The sequence below is a fragment of the Amphiura filiformis genome, chromosome 5 (assembly GCF_039555335.1).
Source record: "Amphiura filiformis chromosome 5, Afil_fr2py, whole genome shotgun sequence".
Taxonomy (NCBI): Eukaryota; Metazoa; Echinodermata; class Ophiuroidea; order Amphilepidida; family Amphiuridae; genus Amphiura; species Amphiura filiformis.
Window position 1 is genome coordinate 42,588,220 of NC_092632.1, and position 15,107 is coordinate 42,603,326.

A 15,107-nucleotide genomic window follows, 5' to 3' on the forward strand; every position below is an offset into this window, starting at 1 on the left:
AATATCTGCAATGAACAGATTCAACAGACAAGCAGTGAATTGTTAAAACATAAAACCGTCAAATTCATTAAAATAATTGGATTTTACTTTTAGCATACAAATGTACTCCCAGTTCCAATCCCATATAATTGGCTATTCCATTTAAAATCCACACTACCCCTGTGGAAGATTGAGCTAAGTCTTCCATAGAGGGAGTATGAGTTTCAAATACAGTAGAATAGCCATTGGGTAACTTCCATTTGAAATATACTCACTCCAGTTGTGGAAGATAGGTAAAGCCATAATACAGGGGAGCATGGATTTCAATTAACTCTGACCAATTACATTTGAAAAACATGCTCCCTCTAATGGAAGATATTTCTAAAATCTTCCACAGACCGGGGTAGTGTGGATTTCAACTGGAATAGCCCAATAAATCAAATTCATTGGTCATACTCAGACATCTCAGTCATACTGAATCTCGATCAGCTGAGCTGCACTCATGTGAATATTTCCACACCATGTGCTACATGTACTTGTATATTGGTTCAAGCAATGTAAACTGAGCTCAAAAAGAAACTTATAATTTTTCACAACTTGTGAATCACAAGGTCATATCTTAAAATACTGTCAATCAAAATGAACCAAAATTACACACAGGATTACCTTAATACTCTACTCAAAACACATGTCAGTAACCATTATTATTCATAAAATAACATCCGCTACAAAAAATATCACCGCTGATCCACTGAAAAACTAGTCATAGCATCTATTGTTTGCAAATTCAATACGTTTGTGAAGGTTGTCATTCATCCAAGTATAATAAATATAAAATTGGAATCATAAAACTAACTGACTTTTAGTGAGTCCAGCTGGACTGGACTCACCATAGCCTCTCAAAATAAAAGCGAGTCCAGGTGTTTAGTTTTATGATTCTAATTTTATATTTATAGCTAGAGTAAACACTAAATGTTACACATTACACAACAAACGAGCGTAGTGAAAAACAAAATGGATGGCAATGCTTGTATAATATATGCACAACCAAGCCCATGTGTGTGAATAGTGCATCATTTGTGTCTGTGATTTTTTTTTAATAACTTTTTAATCTGTCGGTTGAAAGGGGATCATAAATATTCTTAAAAATATGAAGAAATAGGGCCTATGATGTGTGTGTGTGTGGGGGGGGGTGTCAGAGAAACCCACTGTAAATTACCATTGCAGGATTTTTAAGACATGGATAAAAAAAAATTAAAATAAAAAAACGCATTTTGCACACATTTTGACTTGCTACAGAAAACAAACAATCGAACATGTTATTTTTTTGGCCTTATGAATATAATATATGTGGTTTGATGTCTACTTGTACACATCTATGTTAGAGCCAAGCAGAAGTTGAAAACAGGAGTTAACTGGAAGATGAGCAAGGTGAACTGACAAAAACAGATCAAGAAGCAGCAAATGTGTTAAATAACTAAGAGAGTTTTAACCAAGGAACCAGATGGAGAAGTGCCAACATTACCAGACAGGTGCCCTGGTATTGAAAAAGTATGTGGGGTAGAGTTTACTCTAGAGGATGTTGAGAAGAAGTTACATGCATTGACAGAAGACAAATCATCTGGAATAGACCAAATACATCCTTATGCCTTGAAAGAATGCAAGAGAGAGTTGGCAGTACCCCTGTTCAAGAACGTCAAGAAATCGCTGAAAGGAAGGTAACATCCCAGGTGACTGGAAGCAAGCAAGAGTGTTCCCAATATTAAAGAAGGGGTCGAAGAATCAGGCAGGCAATTACAGGCCAGTCAATCTTACCAGTGTACACTGCAAAGTCGAGTCACTCAGGCCCGTACACAGGGGGGGGGGGGGCAATTTTGTGAAAAGTAGACTTTCTTCCCAAAATTTGGACCTTTCGCAAATTCTGAAATTTTGGGACTTTTTATATACTTTTCCAAATTTTGCGTACGGGCCTGGAGTCACTACTGAGGGATGCCATACCATACTCAAGCATGTAAAACATAACAACCTTCTATCAGAGGATCAACATTGCTTCACCAGTGAAAGATCGTGTACATGTATGTCTAACTTGCTCACCACCTTAGAAGATATGTGACAGAAGACTTACTTAGACGGAGGATTTGGAGTTGACATTATATGCCTGGATTATTTGACTCAAAAGCCTTAGACACAGCCCCACACACACAAAAGGCTTTTGTCGAAGGTGAGTTCATTTTATTTATGAGTACCTACAGTATTTCTGGCAAAACCCTTGAGTGGATTGTAGCTTTCCTCCAAGACAGGAAACAACAAGTTGGAGTAAGGAAAGGCTTGTCAGAATGGGCGGATGTCTTAAGTGGCGTACCACAAGGCTCGAGATCAGTACTTGGACCAATCCTGTTGGCCATATCAGCACATATTTGAACTCTTTGAACCCCCAATGGGCTATAGATGTCTGGTAAATGTTTTAAAGGTCAAATTTGGACAGGCAATTTTATTCAAATGACGGGCAACCCTCAATTTCTAGCTAAGACCCTGGTCTACAGTACTACAATGTACACTGGGTTTCAGAGAAGAACATATCAGTCCCTTGCTCAGATTGATGTGAGCACCCTGTTAATGAGCGACATATGCGGAACTTTGTGTTCACTTCAAGGGCGACGATCTACGCCGACCAACAATTTGGCGCACAATCAGATTATCGGTCTGTTGACTATGATTGTCATCAGACGATTGTATCAGCCAATCAGAACTGCACTTCCATGTTTACGCTCTGCACACTATATCATAATGTAAACAAGCATCGTTCTTCTCTGACAAAAAGGGTGAGATGGCCGAGTGGTTAACACTTTGCGGTGCCGGCCGGGAGAATATGATCGGCAAGGGTTCAAGCCTTTGTGGTTCGGAAGTCATGTAAAGGTGTTGGTCCCGTGTACATGAAGAGTCAAACCCTGTGCACATTAAGTGTCAGACCTATTCGAAAAGAGAAGGGGTCATCCCCGGTTCTGATATCTGCAATCATTCCTAGGATCAAGTGTTGGCGAAATGTGGCATATTATAAAGTCATCCTGTCGACTGAAATTAAGAAGAAGAAAAATTGTAGTGGATGCAGCAAATGGCAATTTTCGTAAAAGCGTGAGCACCATGCATGATGCACACGGCAGATCGCAGCAGCGTTCCAGGCCTATGCGATCCTGACTCCACTTCGCAGAGCGATGCGATGTTGCAATGCTTTTCAAAAATCGCAGCATCGCGCAGTGAAATTTAAATGTACACTTTAATTTCATTGCGCAATGTTGCAATGTTTGAAAAGCATGTGGGGTCGCATCTCCTTTTAAGGTCATTCTATCGTATCGACCTTGATTTTCCAGCAACCAATCACAAGTGTACACGGCTGCGATATAGCGGCGCGAAATTTCCACGATGTGGAGTCAGGATCGGGCTCACATCGCAGCGCAGGATCGGGCTTAAGCCTGCTGCTACGTTTGATTTTAAAACATCGCAGCGATGAAATTAAAATGTACATTTCAATTTCATCGAGCGAAGCTGCGATGTTTTAAAATCATGCGGGTCTGCATCTCCTTTTACCTTGATTTTCCAGCAGCCAATCAGAATATCGCAGCGCGATGCGAAAAATTTGAACAGTTTTCAACTCCATCACGGACAAAAATTTCCACCGCGCGATGAGAATTTTCACCACCGAGCTCGTAAAAACTTGGCTCAGCCTCAGTACAGTTTTTATAGCATCGCATCGCGCTGCCGTGGAGTCAGGATCGGGCTTAATGGAGGCTTCCATAGTTTTATTACTTTTACAATTCCCAATCTTATTATTAATTCCCTGATTTCATGATGGAAATGGATGTGGTCTGCACTCGGAAGGAAGGATCAAGCAAGGTCCAAAGCCAGGAAGCTTAATATTATTTTATAATAAATTGGGTTTTTTCGGGGCTTTAAATTCTACTGTTTTAACTACCTACAGTACTTTTGATTGCTTTGGATTTTAAAATGATTGCAAAAACATTCACATACCGTTTTAAAAATACGATTTCTGTCAAAACATCAGAATTCACAGACCTCTGCTCAACTCCGTTTTATGTTTTGGTAAACAATGTATGTACTTGGGCTTTAAGTCAAGTTTACACTCAATCGGCAAAGCGGCAAGTGCTGGAGATAATGACCAATGAGATAGCGCACATTTTCCAATGCATCAAAAAACTCTCTATCTCATTGGCTAAAATCCAATTATTCTCGCTCAGCGATGTAGTTAAAAGTCAAAGCACTGGTAAAGGGCGGCCGCGAAAGGTCATTGCCAGGTACTCAGTCGCTGATCGACGAGCGAATGACTTTTGACCAATGAAATAGAGCGCTTTTTCTAAAGTAATAGAAAAGGCTATTTTCATTGGTCAAAATTCAATCGCTTACCACTGAGCGACCGAGTATAAATTTAGTTTGAACTCGCTCTTTCCTTGCTTGCGCAGCTGAGGGCGTCAAAATAAAACAACAAAAGCAGAGATCACGGCAGGGAAAATGCCATGAACATTTCGTCACTGTTATTATTTTTATTGCTCATCGACAGAGTGCATGAGTGACTGCTATTGCCTTGCATTGTGGTGTGGTTGATGGTCTATTCCATACACTGTCATTCAGCAGTGATATTGAATGAAAGTACCTGGAAAGTAGGTAAGCTTAAATTTGTACTAAAACGTATGTAAAAAGTAATAAAATTTGTTTTCATGCTTGTTTTTCTTACGCGTGCAATATTATAGACCTTTTTCTCAGACGTCACCAATCAATTGATATTGGGGTCCAGCATTCGAGTCAACAGCACCCAGACGTAAATACTGCGCCGGCGCGCGCGCTCAACTTTGCGCCACGCTTGGCGTCCTGCGCGGAATTGCCAGCTCGCAGTAAGCGTTTAGTTCTTCACGGTGTAAAAAGTAAACAAAAATATGAAACAAAACAAAGATTAATTTCAAATAGCATGGCGTTTTTTCTGTATCTTTTGTATTTTGTGGTATTAACAATCTGAAACAAAGGTAACCAGTATACAGTTCCCTTTAAAAAATTATTATATGGAAGCTAATGTGAAAGATGACAAAACAGAGGAGAAAATATGCAGTATTTGGTGTTTTCACACTGTGGGCATGTGGGAAACGCACATGTTGTTTGTTTACATCTGAGACCCCAATATCGATTAGGTGACGTCATCAGAAAAAGGTCTATATATAGCTGGGTGTTATGAATTGTGCGGTTATATGTGTCATTCATTTGCGAAATATGGGAAGCGCGTAACATTATGTGGTACATGTATTCTCTCGGTCGGAGCCACGTCACATCCATTTATGCATTGGAGTGAAAACAACTTATCGCATATTTTTATTTGCAGAGAGTCGAACCTGGCACAATAAGTGTGGTAGCTTGTGATACACTCCAGAGTTCAGTGAATGCGAATATGTTGTTTTCACTCCAGTGCTATTGTCCAGCAGGTTCGGCCCGGATGTCTGACCGACAGAATATGCACATATCTCGCACTTTCATGACATCAGCACTGGGGGCCACTGGCCACTTGTATTAACGATTTATAAGTCTCGGCTCGTTATGATTACTATGACAATTCATTTATTCAGCATTTTATTTCCATGTCATCTACTTCCAATCCTTTTCTTTTCTCCCAGCTTTGCAGTTTTATGCAGCCCCCTAGTTCCAGTAACTGTAACTCGTCAGGTCCGTCTATGTCATTATGTTTATGATAAAGACTGAAGTCTTGCTGGCAGGACTATAGCCCCCCAACTCAACACAAATGTTGACAACCATGAGAGTTACCAAATTGCGCGGAAAAGGGGTTATTTTTTTGCCAGTAGCAAGGACCACGAAATGGCAAAATAGGGGTATTTAATTTGTACTGCCCGTGAAATTTGACAGTGAAATCAGCAAAATAGGGTATTTGGTCGCATGTCATAAGTTGGGTACAATTTCCATTACATGGTCAAAAATGACAAAAAATTAATTTTTTGATATGTTGTATATATTGACAACCTCTAACAATTAACACCACTTTTAACCTTAGCACATGCTTAATTTTTGAGATAATGCTTAATTACTAATTAATTAATACACAGGCGTCTATGTAAATCTCAATTTTCAAATGCATTTTTCTCAAATCGGACCTCAATTACAAAAATGACTGTAAAATTTTTATTTTATGCAAGAATGTCATCAGATTTGCAGGATATGTTCTCAATACATTAATGCTTGAAATGAACTATTTAAAATAATTGTACGTATGTTAATTACATTGTGAAGGTCAATGACCTTTTTACGAGTAATTAGCGAGATGGTTATTCTATTGTTGAGGAAATGAATATCAAGAAGAGAAATGTACATTAGCATATTGCTAAAAATACTGAAATTCAACTAGGGTTTCATTAAAAATGAAAAAGAAAGGAACATAGGCCTATAACCCTTTAAGGTGGTACTACACCCCTTGATAAATTTGTGAATATTTTTGCCTTTTTCTCAAAAAATAATATCACACTGGTAACAAAAGTTTATGTATATTATAGGGGTAAGGAATCCAGTTACTACACTGGAATGTCAGTGACTCAAGACAAGCGGTACGTTATTTATGATAAGAAAAGAGGTACCGCTAGAATGTACCTCATTTCTTAACATAATAATGAACCCCTTGTCTTGAATCACTGAAATTTCAGTGAAGTAATTGATTCCGTGCCCCTATAATATACATATAACTTTTGTTACCAGTGTGTAGTTACTATTTGAGAAAATGCAAAATTAGTCACAAAATTTATCACAGGGTGTAGTACCACCTTAAATAGTTAGTAATTGTTTTAGGTGTACAAATTCAACATTCAAAGCTTTCAATACATCATACCCTCACTAGATTTGAAAAAGTAACCAGTAGTTTTGACATGCTGACATGTGAATTTTCACATAGGCCCTATTGCACACTTCCGCATCCGCCTGCTCCACATCCGCCTGCTCCTCCACCCCTGGCATTTTTCATTTCAACTGATGTGATTTTTTTACTGAATAATATATAATTATATGCTTCTGTAGACTGAAAGAGTATAAAATTAGGCTTAAAATGAGGTATCAACCACTGCTGTAGGATATGGGGTTACGGAAAGCCAATCAAATTTGTATCGTAATTTTCAGAAAAGTGTAATCCCTCCACCCTTTTTGCATACCCAACTTATGACATGCGACCATTTAATAATTAGCACTGTCCGCGAAATTTGGATAAAAGGGGTACTTGAGAAAATCCAGAAATTTTATGTCAATATTTAGTGTCATTGATAAGGGGTGTTTGAAATTCTAATCATTGAAAAGGGGTGTTAAATTCTGGCCATTAAAAACTACAAAAAAGGGGTTGTTTTTGGCCAAATTTTGTCCTCGATTTTGCATGAAAAAAGGGGGTAAATTTGATGAAAAATCATTGCAAAGGGGGTCTTTGAAAGGTTTGGTAACTCTCATGGTTGTCAACTTTTGTGTTGAGTTGGGGGCCGGGATTGCAGTCGGACCATAGACAAAATGGCTCTCCTCTTTTTCCCTTTTTAATGATAAAATGCATTCACAATCACGGCGTTAATACGCGAACCTGTGAGACATGACACTACTGTGCTAGTTCCAATAATTGGAACTCACTGCTCCGAAAGTGAGTTCCAAGCAGCTACGTGTATGTGTCACCGTGATTTAGCGTGCATTCATCACCATATTCACATGTACGTAATCGTGGAGTGGACTTTTCGCTGCTCATAAAAATCACTCAAAAATCATCTTTTTAAATATTTCTTTGGACAAAAGCTGATCGATGTGTAGAATAAGTTGAGCATTCACAAATGGCATACATCAGTGACACAGGTTTCTAAAGTAAGTATTTTACTAGATATACTAATGCAAACTTGCCAAAATAAAATCCTGGAGGCACCCTATCTACGGGAGTACCTACAACTTGAGAACAAGTCCTCAAATGTTCGAAATTTGTACTTACTACAACTACTACTGTGCAGCATTTTCAGTACCGGGGGTTACACCCATCGAATGTGTGTCATCGGCCCTCAGACTTATTAGGAAACCATGGATTCGATCCATGTAACCGGGGGTGAATTGCGTTTGCAAAAGATTTGGATTCCCAATCCGTGCACATCAGAAAATTGACTTCAGACTACAATCATGATACATGGATAATATTATAGCCATGACCATATAATTGCTCGTCAGCTACCCAGCTGATGATTTGATTTTGAGGAGGACCTTCAACCAAAATGTCTGACAGAGCTACGACATAAAAATTATTATGAATTACAAAATATATTAAAATTCTTGCTTTTGACTTAAAATTGTAAAATATTTGTAGGATAAATTCTTAAACACTTGAGAAAGTTAACTTGCAACAGGCCTTGCCGTTTAAGGCGAGCAACCGCTCTCACTCGCCACCGCTCGCCTAAACTCTGGTTTCTAGTGAGCGATTTTCCACTGGCCATAGAAACTAAATATCACTTGCTGCGAATCACCCAAAATCAGCCCATACTTGGCAATGGTGATACCAACCCACCCTTTTTATTAAAATCTAGACAGCGTTTGCAAAAGATTTGGATTCCCAATCCGTGCACATCAGAAAATTAACTTCAGACTACAATCATGATACATGGATAATATTATAGCCATGACCATATAATTGCTCGTCAGCTACCCAGCTGATGATTTGATTTTGAGGAGGACCTTCAACCAAAATGTCTGACAGAGCTACGACATAAAAATTATTATGAATTACAAAATATATTAAAATTCTTGCTTTTGACTTAAAATTGTAAAATATTTGTAGGATAAATTCTTAAACACTTGAGAAAGTTAACCTACAACAGGCCTTGCCGTTTAAGGCGAGCAATCGCTCTCACTCGCCACTGCTCGCCCAAAATCTGGTTTCTAGTGAGCGATTTTCCACTGGCCATAGACACTAAATATCACTTGCTGCGAATCACCCAAAATCAGCCCAAAGTTGGCAATGGTGATACAAACCCACCCTTTTTATTAAAATCTAGACAGCGTTTGCAAAAGATTTGGATTCCCAATCCGTGCACATCAGAAAATTAACTTCAGACTACAATCATGATACATGGATAATATTATAGCCATGACCATATAATTGCTCTCGTCAGCTACCCAGCTGATGATTTGATTTTGAGGAGGACCTTCAACCAAAATGTCTGACAGAGCTACGACATAAAAATTATTATGAATTACAAAATATATTAAAATTCTTGCTTTTGACTTAAAATTGTAAAATATTTGTAGGATAAATTCTTAAACACTTGAGAAAGTTAACCTGCAACAGGCCTTGCCGTTTAAGGCGAGCAATCGCTCTCACTCGCCACTGCTCGCCCAAACTCTGGTTTCTAGTGAGCGATTTTCCACTGGCCATAGACACTAAATATCACTTGCTGCGAATCACCCAAAATCAGCCCAAAGTTGGCAATGGTGATACAAACCCACCCTTTTTATTAAAATCTAGACAGCGTTTGCAAAAGATTTGGATTCCCAATCCGTGCACATCAGAAAATTAACTTCAGACTACAATCATGATACATGGATAATATTATAGCCATGACCATATAATTGCTCGTCAGCTACCCAGCTGATGATTTGATTTTGAGGAGGACCTTCAACCAAAATGTCTGACAGAGCTACGACATAAAAATTATTATGAATTACAAAATATATTTTAAAAAAATGTCTTAAAAAGAGGATGCTGGGATCATAAAATACAATGTACTCCTTTTTGGCCCCACACATATTTATGTGGGGCTTATGTTATCATCCAGATGGCTGCCTGCCTGTCCGGGCAGAAGCAAATTTATTTCCACTTTGCAGCTTAAACGCAATAACTGATCAACTTCAAACTTGGTACAGTGATTGGATGTGGTGGCTTAATGTGCTGTATAGTTTTGTGTTTTGTTATTTGCATATTTCTGAATATAAATGAATTTATTTGCATATTGCATATAACCTTCAATGTTATTACACCTTTGTGTGGGGCCACCTTGATTACGAACCGCGTAATTCTAGTTGGGTGATGCCATGACGCAATCACCCTGTATCGCAAGTCAAACCCTGTGGCAACCAGTCGGTGATCCTGTGGTTGGCACGCAGGGGTCTAAGGTTTGAATCCTGGGGTAGCAAGTGACTTCTTTGTTCATCTTCTCTCCTTTTTTTGTTTCTTCTTTCCCTTCTGATAGCAAAAAAATTCTAAGAGATTTAGGGTTAAATAATTATAATGTAGTGGACAATTATAATAGTCTTTTATGATAAGGAGCTGTGCAGTAATTATGAGCTCTGTGAGAGGGTAAATTTGGGGAGCAAGCTGTTGTTGGTAAGCCAAAGGGGCAAGCAATTTTTGCAGGTCGAAGAGGGAGGGGGAAGCAATTTTGGCAGGTCAAAAGGGCAAGTGGTTTTTGGTACAACACATTTATGGGAAACCTTTTCAATAAGATGTTCTGAAAAGGCTTTAGGAGTTAGGACTACAGAAACATTCAAATATAATGCTTGCATTATGTTATAGACCATTAAGGTTCGCAAATTATGTTCGCAAAAAATTGGCATGTCAAAGGGGTTGGGCAAAGATTTTTGGCAGGCCGAGAGGGGGGAAGCAACTTTTGACACACTGTTTGGAAATTTGACCCCCCCATGAGTGTTACAATGTAGGTTAGATCATAGACTATGCCATAGTCGATTTTTGATAAATAAAAATATGTTATTAATTTAGGGGGTACTACACCCCTGCCCAATTTTGTGCCTATTTTTGCATTTTTCTCACAAATTATAGCGCATTGGGGACAAGTAAGATATGTATATTATAGGGGTAAGGACTACAACTACTGCAATGGAAATTTTATTTCAGCACAGACAACAGTTGTGGAGTTACAGTCAAAAATGAGGGAAAACCAATATTTGATCAATAAATAAAACTACTTGCTTTGAGTTGCTGAATTTTCAGTACAGTAGTTGTAGTCCTTGCCCCTATAATAAACATATCTTACTTGTCACCAATGTGCTATAATTTTTGAGAAAAATGCAAAAATAGGCACAAAATTGGCCAGGGGTGTATTACCCCTTAATCATGATGAACGCATTCAGTTGAACTCGAAATTATACTGATATTTATTACATCAAAATACTAGTATAAAATGGTTATGAAAAAGTTTATATAATTATATTTGTGACAGTAAAAGTAAAGTATACGTTATTACGTAGGCTTATATTATTGAATGCAACATATCATAATGGCATAACTATAGTACTTCAATACTGAACAATTCTAATTTTAGAATCTGCCAGTTTATTAATCGCGAAAGCCCGAGTTAAAAATCGACTATGTACTTTGAATTTTAAACACACACTGTCAATCATACTTGATCAATCCAATTAAACCGCAAGCAAGTACAAGACTCGCTCATGCACTATACATGTAGTTATTAATGGTAATGGCAGGTGCCCGGAGGATTTAAACCATAACGAGATCTGGGCGACCAATCATAAGCCAGATCCATTTAAGGGGGTACTACACCCCTCAATAAATTTGTGTATATTTTTGCATTTTTCTCAAAAACTAATAACATACTGGTAACAAAAAGTTATGTATATTATAGGGCAGGAATCCAATTACTACACTGGAATTTCAGTGACCCAAGACAAGCGGTTCGTTATTTATGATAAGAAATAAGGTACCGCTAGGATGTACCTAATTTCCTATCATATATACTGAACCGCTTGTCATAAGTCACTGAAATTTCAGTGTAGTAATTGGAATCCTTGCCCCAATAATATACATAACTTTTGTTACCAGTGTATTATTATTTTTTGATAAAAATTAAAAAATAGTCACAAATTTACCACAGGGGTGTAGTACCCCCTTAAAGATGCATTACATCATGGCCAATATATAGTAGGCCAAAATCCGACATTCTCATCCATAGACAGCCGTGTTAAGCATGCAAACCACAATCGAAAGTAAGCAGTTCACTTGGGAAGCCAACAAACAGAGGGAGTACGGTGACTGAAAAGATCAGATGTGAAAATCTATCAATTGTGCACAAATTAATTGAATCAGAGTTTTAAGCTTAAATGCAATAGCCAGAGTACATGCACAATTGGCAAGTGGACTACGGAGAAGTCTAGTTAGAGCATTGTTCAACACATTCCATATCATCCAAATGGTATTTTATGACACAAAACAGGACAAACATGTCATTCCAAAAAATAGTTCAATAATTGGTACATTACGTAGCCCACTCTTATTGTTATACATGTACAAAGTTACCTCATATGTTCTTTACATATTTTGTTCTTTTACATATAGGTTGGTTGAAGATGAACAAAGTCATGTTAATAATTACAGTCCTATCAGCACTCGTGATCATCGCAGCAGGTAGGTTTCCATAGTAACAATTTTGACACTGTTATGAAAAAATATCAACAATCATGTGATTCAAGTTTACATTCAATTCAGTTCAAAATAAGTGATTTCAAAGTTTGATTCTGTCATAACAAATTAAAAGATTTTATTAATTTGAATTTTTCATTCAGATTGCATAACATATTTTAATTTTGTATATTTTTATTAATGCATCAATTTAATGCATGTAGAGAGAGTGATCCATTGTGGGAAAGTGTACAGAGATCAAAGTCTGACAGTTGCCAAGGCAATAACGATCAAATGGAGCTAGCAAGTTTTATCAAATAATTTATCTTGTAAAATGCATATGTACATGTATGATTGCAAACAGATTATCAGGCAAATAATGTCCCAGGATTTTTCTGTTTTATTTGTTTTGGTTATTAAACCTGTTTTTTGTTTTTTAATTTGTTTTATTTCATTCTTCTTATATTACATTCTTCTTAATCTTTCGTTAGGAAGCTGATCCCCTCTCTTCTTCTTGAAACATAAGTGTTAAATGTTGAAAATTCCAACCCATATTTATCACATTTAGGATATTTATCACATTTAGACTACAATGGAAGGCTCTTGTATATAATTACTAATACTATTGCTGCATAATGCATATCAATTTGCCTTGTATCTTTAGAATTTAAATTTATATAACTTTGACCGATATTTCATCAAGTTTTTTACAAACACAATCAAACTTTTTGACCCTCCCCTTCTAATGAACAGACTTTCATTTGCAGGATGTCATCAAGCTTTGGTTTTTTTCCCTTAGTAAATGAACTCCACCTTAAGGTAGAAATGCTGCAGTTGGTATCTATGAGAAAATGTTTATGATAAAATGTTGATAATGTTTAGCCTTTAAAACATGTGTGAATATTTCAATCTGGCAAATGTCATAATATTACAGTCAAAATTAAAAGGTTTGTTCTCCTCAAGGCACCAAGCAAGTAGGGACCTATGTTTTCATTATTAGGCCTATAAAGGCCTTGTAACTTTTTTTCTTCTTTTTTTTTCATTTGATATATTTATTTATTTTCTTTTATTTTCTTTTTTTAAACATTCAGGGTCTGGCCTACTTTTAGGGTCAGGCGGGTTACGCCAATCAAACAATTTTTTTAGGCCTTATTCATATTATGACTGTTTCCTAAAATGAAAGCAAACTGGTGTTGTATGTGATGATGTGCATTTGATTTTGTATATGCCAAATTGCCATATAATTTTAATTGCTACCATTAACGAGAGAAGAATACATGTATGAGACTATGACATATCATGTACATGTATATCAGTACAATGCAATAGTACAATAGAATGGATTTTGAATTCAACCATAAGATAATTATCATGGTTGTAGCTAGGATATTTTTAGTGGTGGGTGACATTTGATGAAAATCTTGCATATTTGGCAATTTTTTGCCAAAATGAACCACATTTGTGACTAATTCAATAAAATGTGCAGACTCAGTACACCGGTCGATCTTACCGTTCCGATGTTGATTAAGATACTTCTTGCATCGATCCCGAGATGCGGAAAACCAATAGTCATTTTGTCCCACATAAATGAATAAATAACAAAAACCCCCCGATCCCCCGGTGGACTCACCCAAAAGGTGACGTCACACCATATGATCGTCCCTTATCCTCCTTGGTCTCCGACTGATACAGACGTGCCTATCGATTGTTCATAGCACTGTGTATCAATTTCTCGACAAAAGGCGAGATATACTGGTGTAGTTTCACACCTTAGGTAAAACCAAACCGGTATTGTTCGGCTGAGGATAGTTTTGACGGCATTTTCTGGCGAAAAAATAACAAAAAACGATCCAAAACTTAGCTACATATCGTGCCTCCGTTTGTATCACGGGACACACGAGCAATTCAAAATGGCCGCTCGTTGACGCCATTCATTTTGTTTCCCACGTAAAACAACCATTGCAGCCTGTAAGTTACAATAGATGTTTGTACATACACATTGTATTTCATGTACGGTAGGTTATTGTTGCTATGTTAGGGTGATTACTCTATCGTTATGTCTTCATTACCGTCCGATAAAGACGAGTTAATCAGATATTCATACGGTGGGGATTGGTAGGGACCCGTCTGACATTTTAGTAATAAAGTTAGCCAGTCCTTACTTTTTACCACTAACGTTAGCGACCAGCCTCCGTGCTCAGGTTTGCTTACTGGGCTTGAGTCGCGTGTTGGGGGGTAGTGCCCCCTCCCTTTCTCCTCGCTTCGCCTCGGCCCTGTCGGGCTTGCCCTTCCCTGGTGACGGAGCGGGACCCACACCCGTTCTGTTTCACCCACAGGGAGTGCTCACGATCTTCTAGATGTCTTTCTTTTGCTTAGGACTCTCCGAGTTCCAGCTTGACGATTGGGATAGGCTCCGTCATCGCCATAAGACGAAGAAGAAATCTACCAAGGGCACTGGTAAGGTCGACACGGTGGATTCTGCTGTGACAGCCCCTATGGGTCATGGCAGGTCTGCTTAAGGGGCTCCGTCCCCGGACAAGCAGGCGGTTCCTTCGGGACTGCTAAGGCGTCCAAAGGCTCAGCAGCCAGCGAAAGCACTGACTATACGCCGGAGCAAAGTAGCAGGCAGCAGAGCGGTAATCACCAGCGAAAACCCTAGCGGGTTTTGCAGCAGGCGAAAACCAGCCGCCCC

General features: G+C 38.1%; 1 protein-coding gene across 6 annotated transcripts in view; it reads left to right on the forward strand.

The window, feature by feature from the left end:
- Positions 1-4,472: 4,472 nt before the first annotated feature.
- The window catches only part of LOC140153164 (uncharacterized), a 43,092-nt gene continuing 32,457 nt past the window's right edge, over positions 4,473-15,107 (forward strand). For 2 of the 6 annotated variants that reach the window (XM_072175827.1, XM_072175825.1), the window contains exons 1-2: positions 4,474-4,656; positions 12,353-12,421. In XM_072175827.1, coding sequence (XP_072031928.1) covers positions 4,596-4,656; positions 12,353-12,421 — 130 coding nt within the window. In that variant the 5' untranslated portion in view covers positions 4,474-4,595. Of the gene's footprint in view, positions 4,657-12,352; positions 12,422-15,107 lie in introns of all 6 variants that reach the window. The other 4 variants (XM_072175826.1, XM_072175829.1, XM_072175828.1 and 1 more) reach the window with 4 other exon arrangements.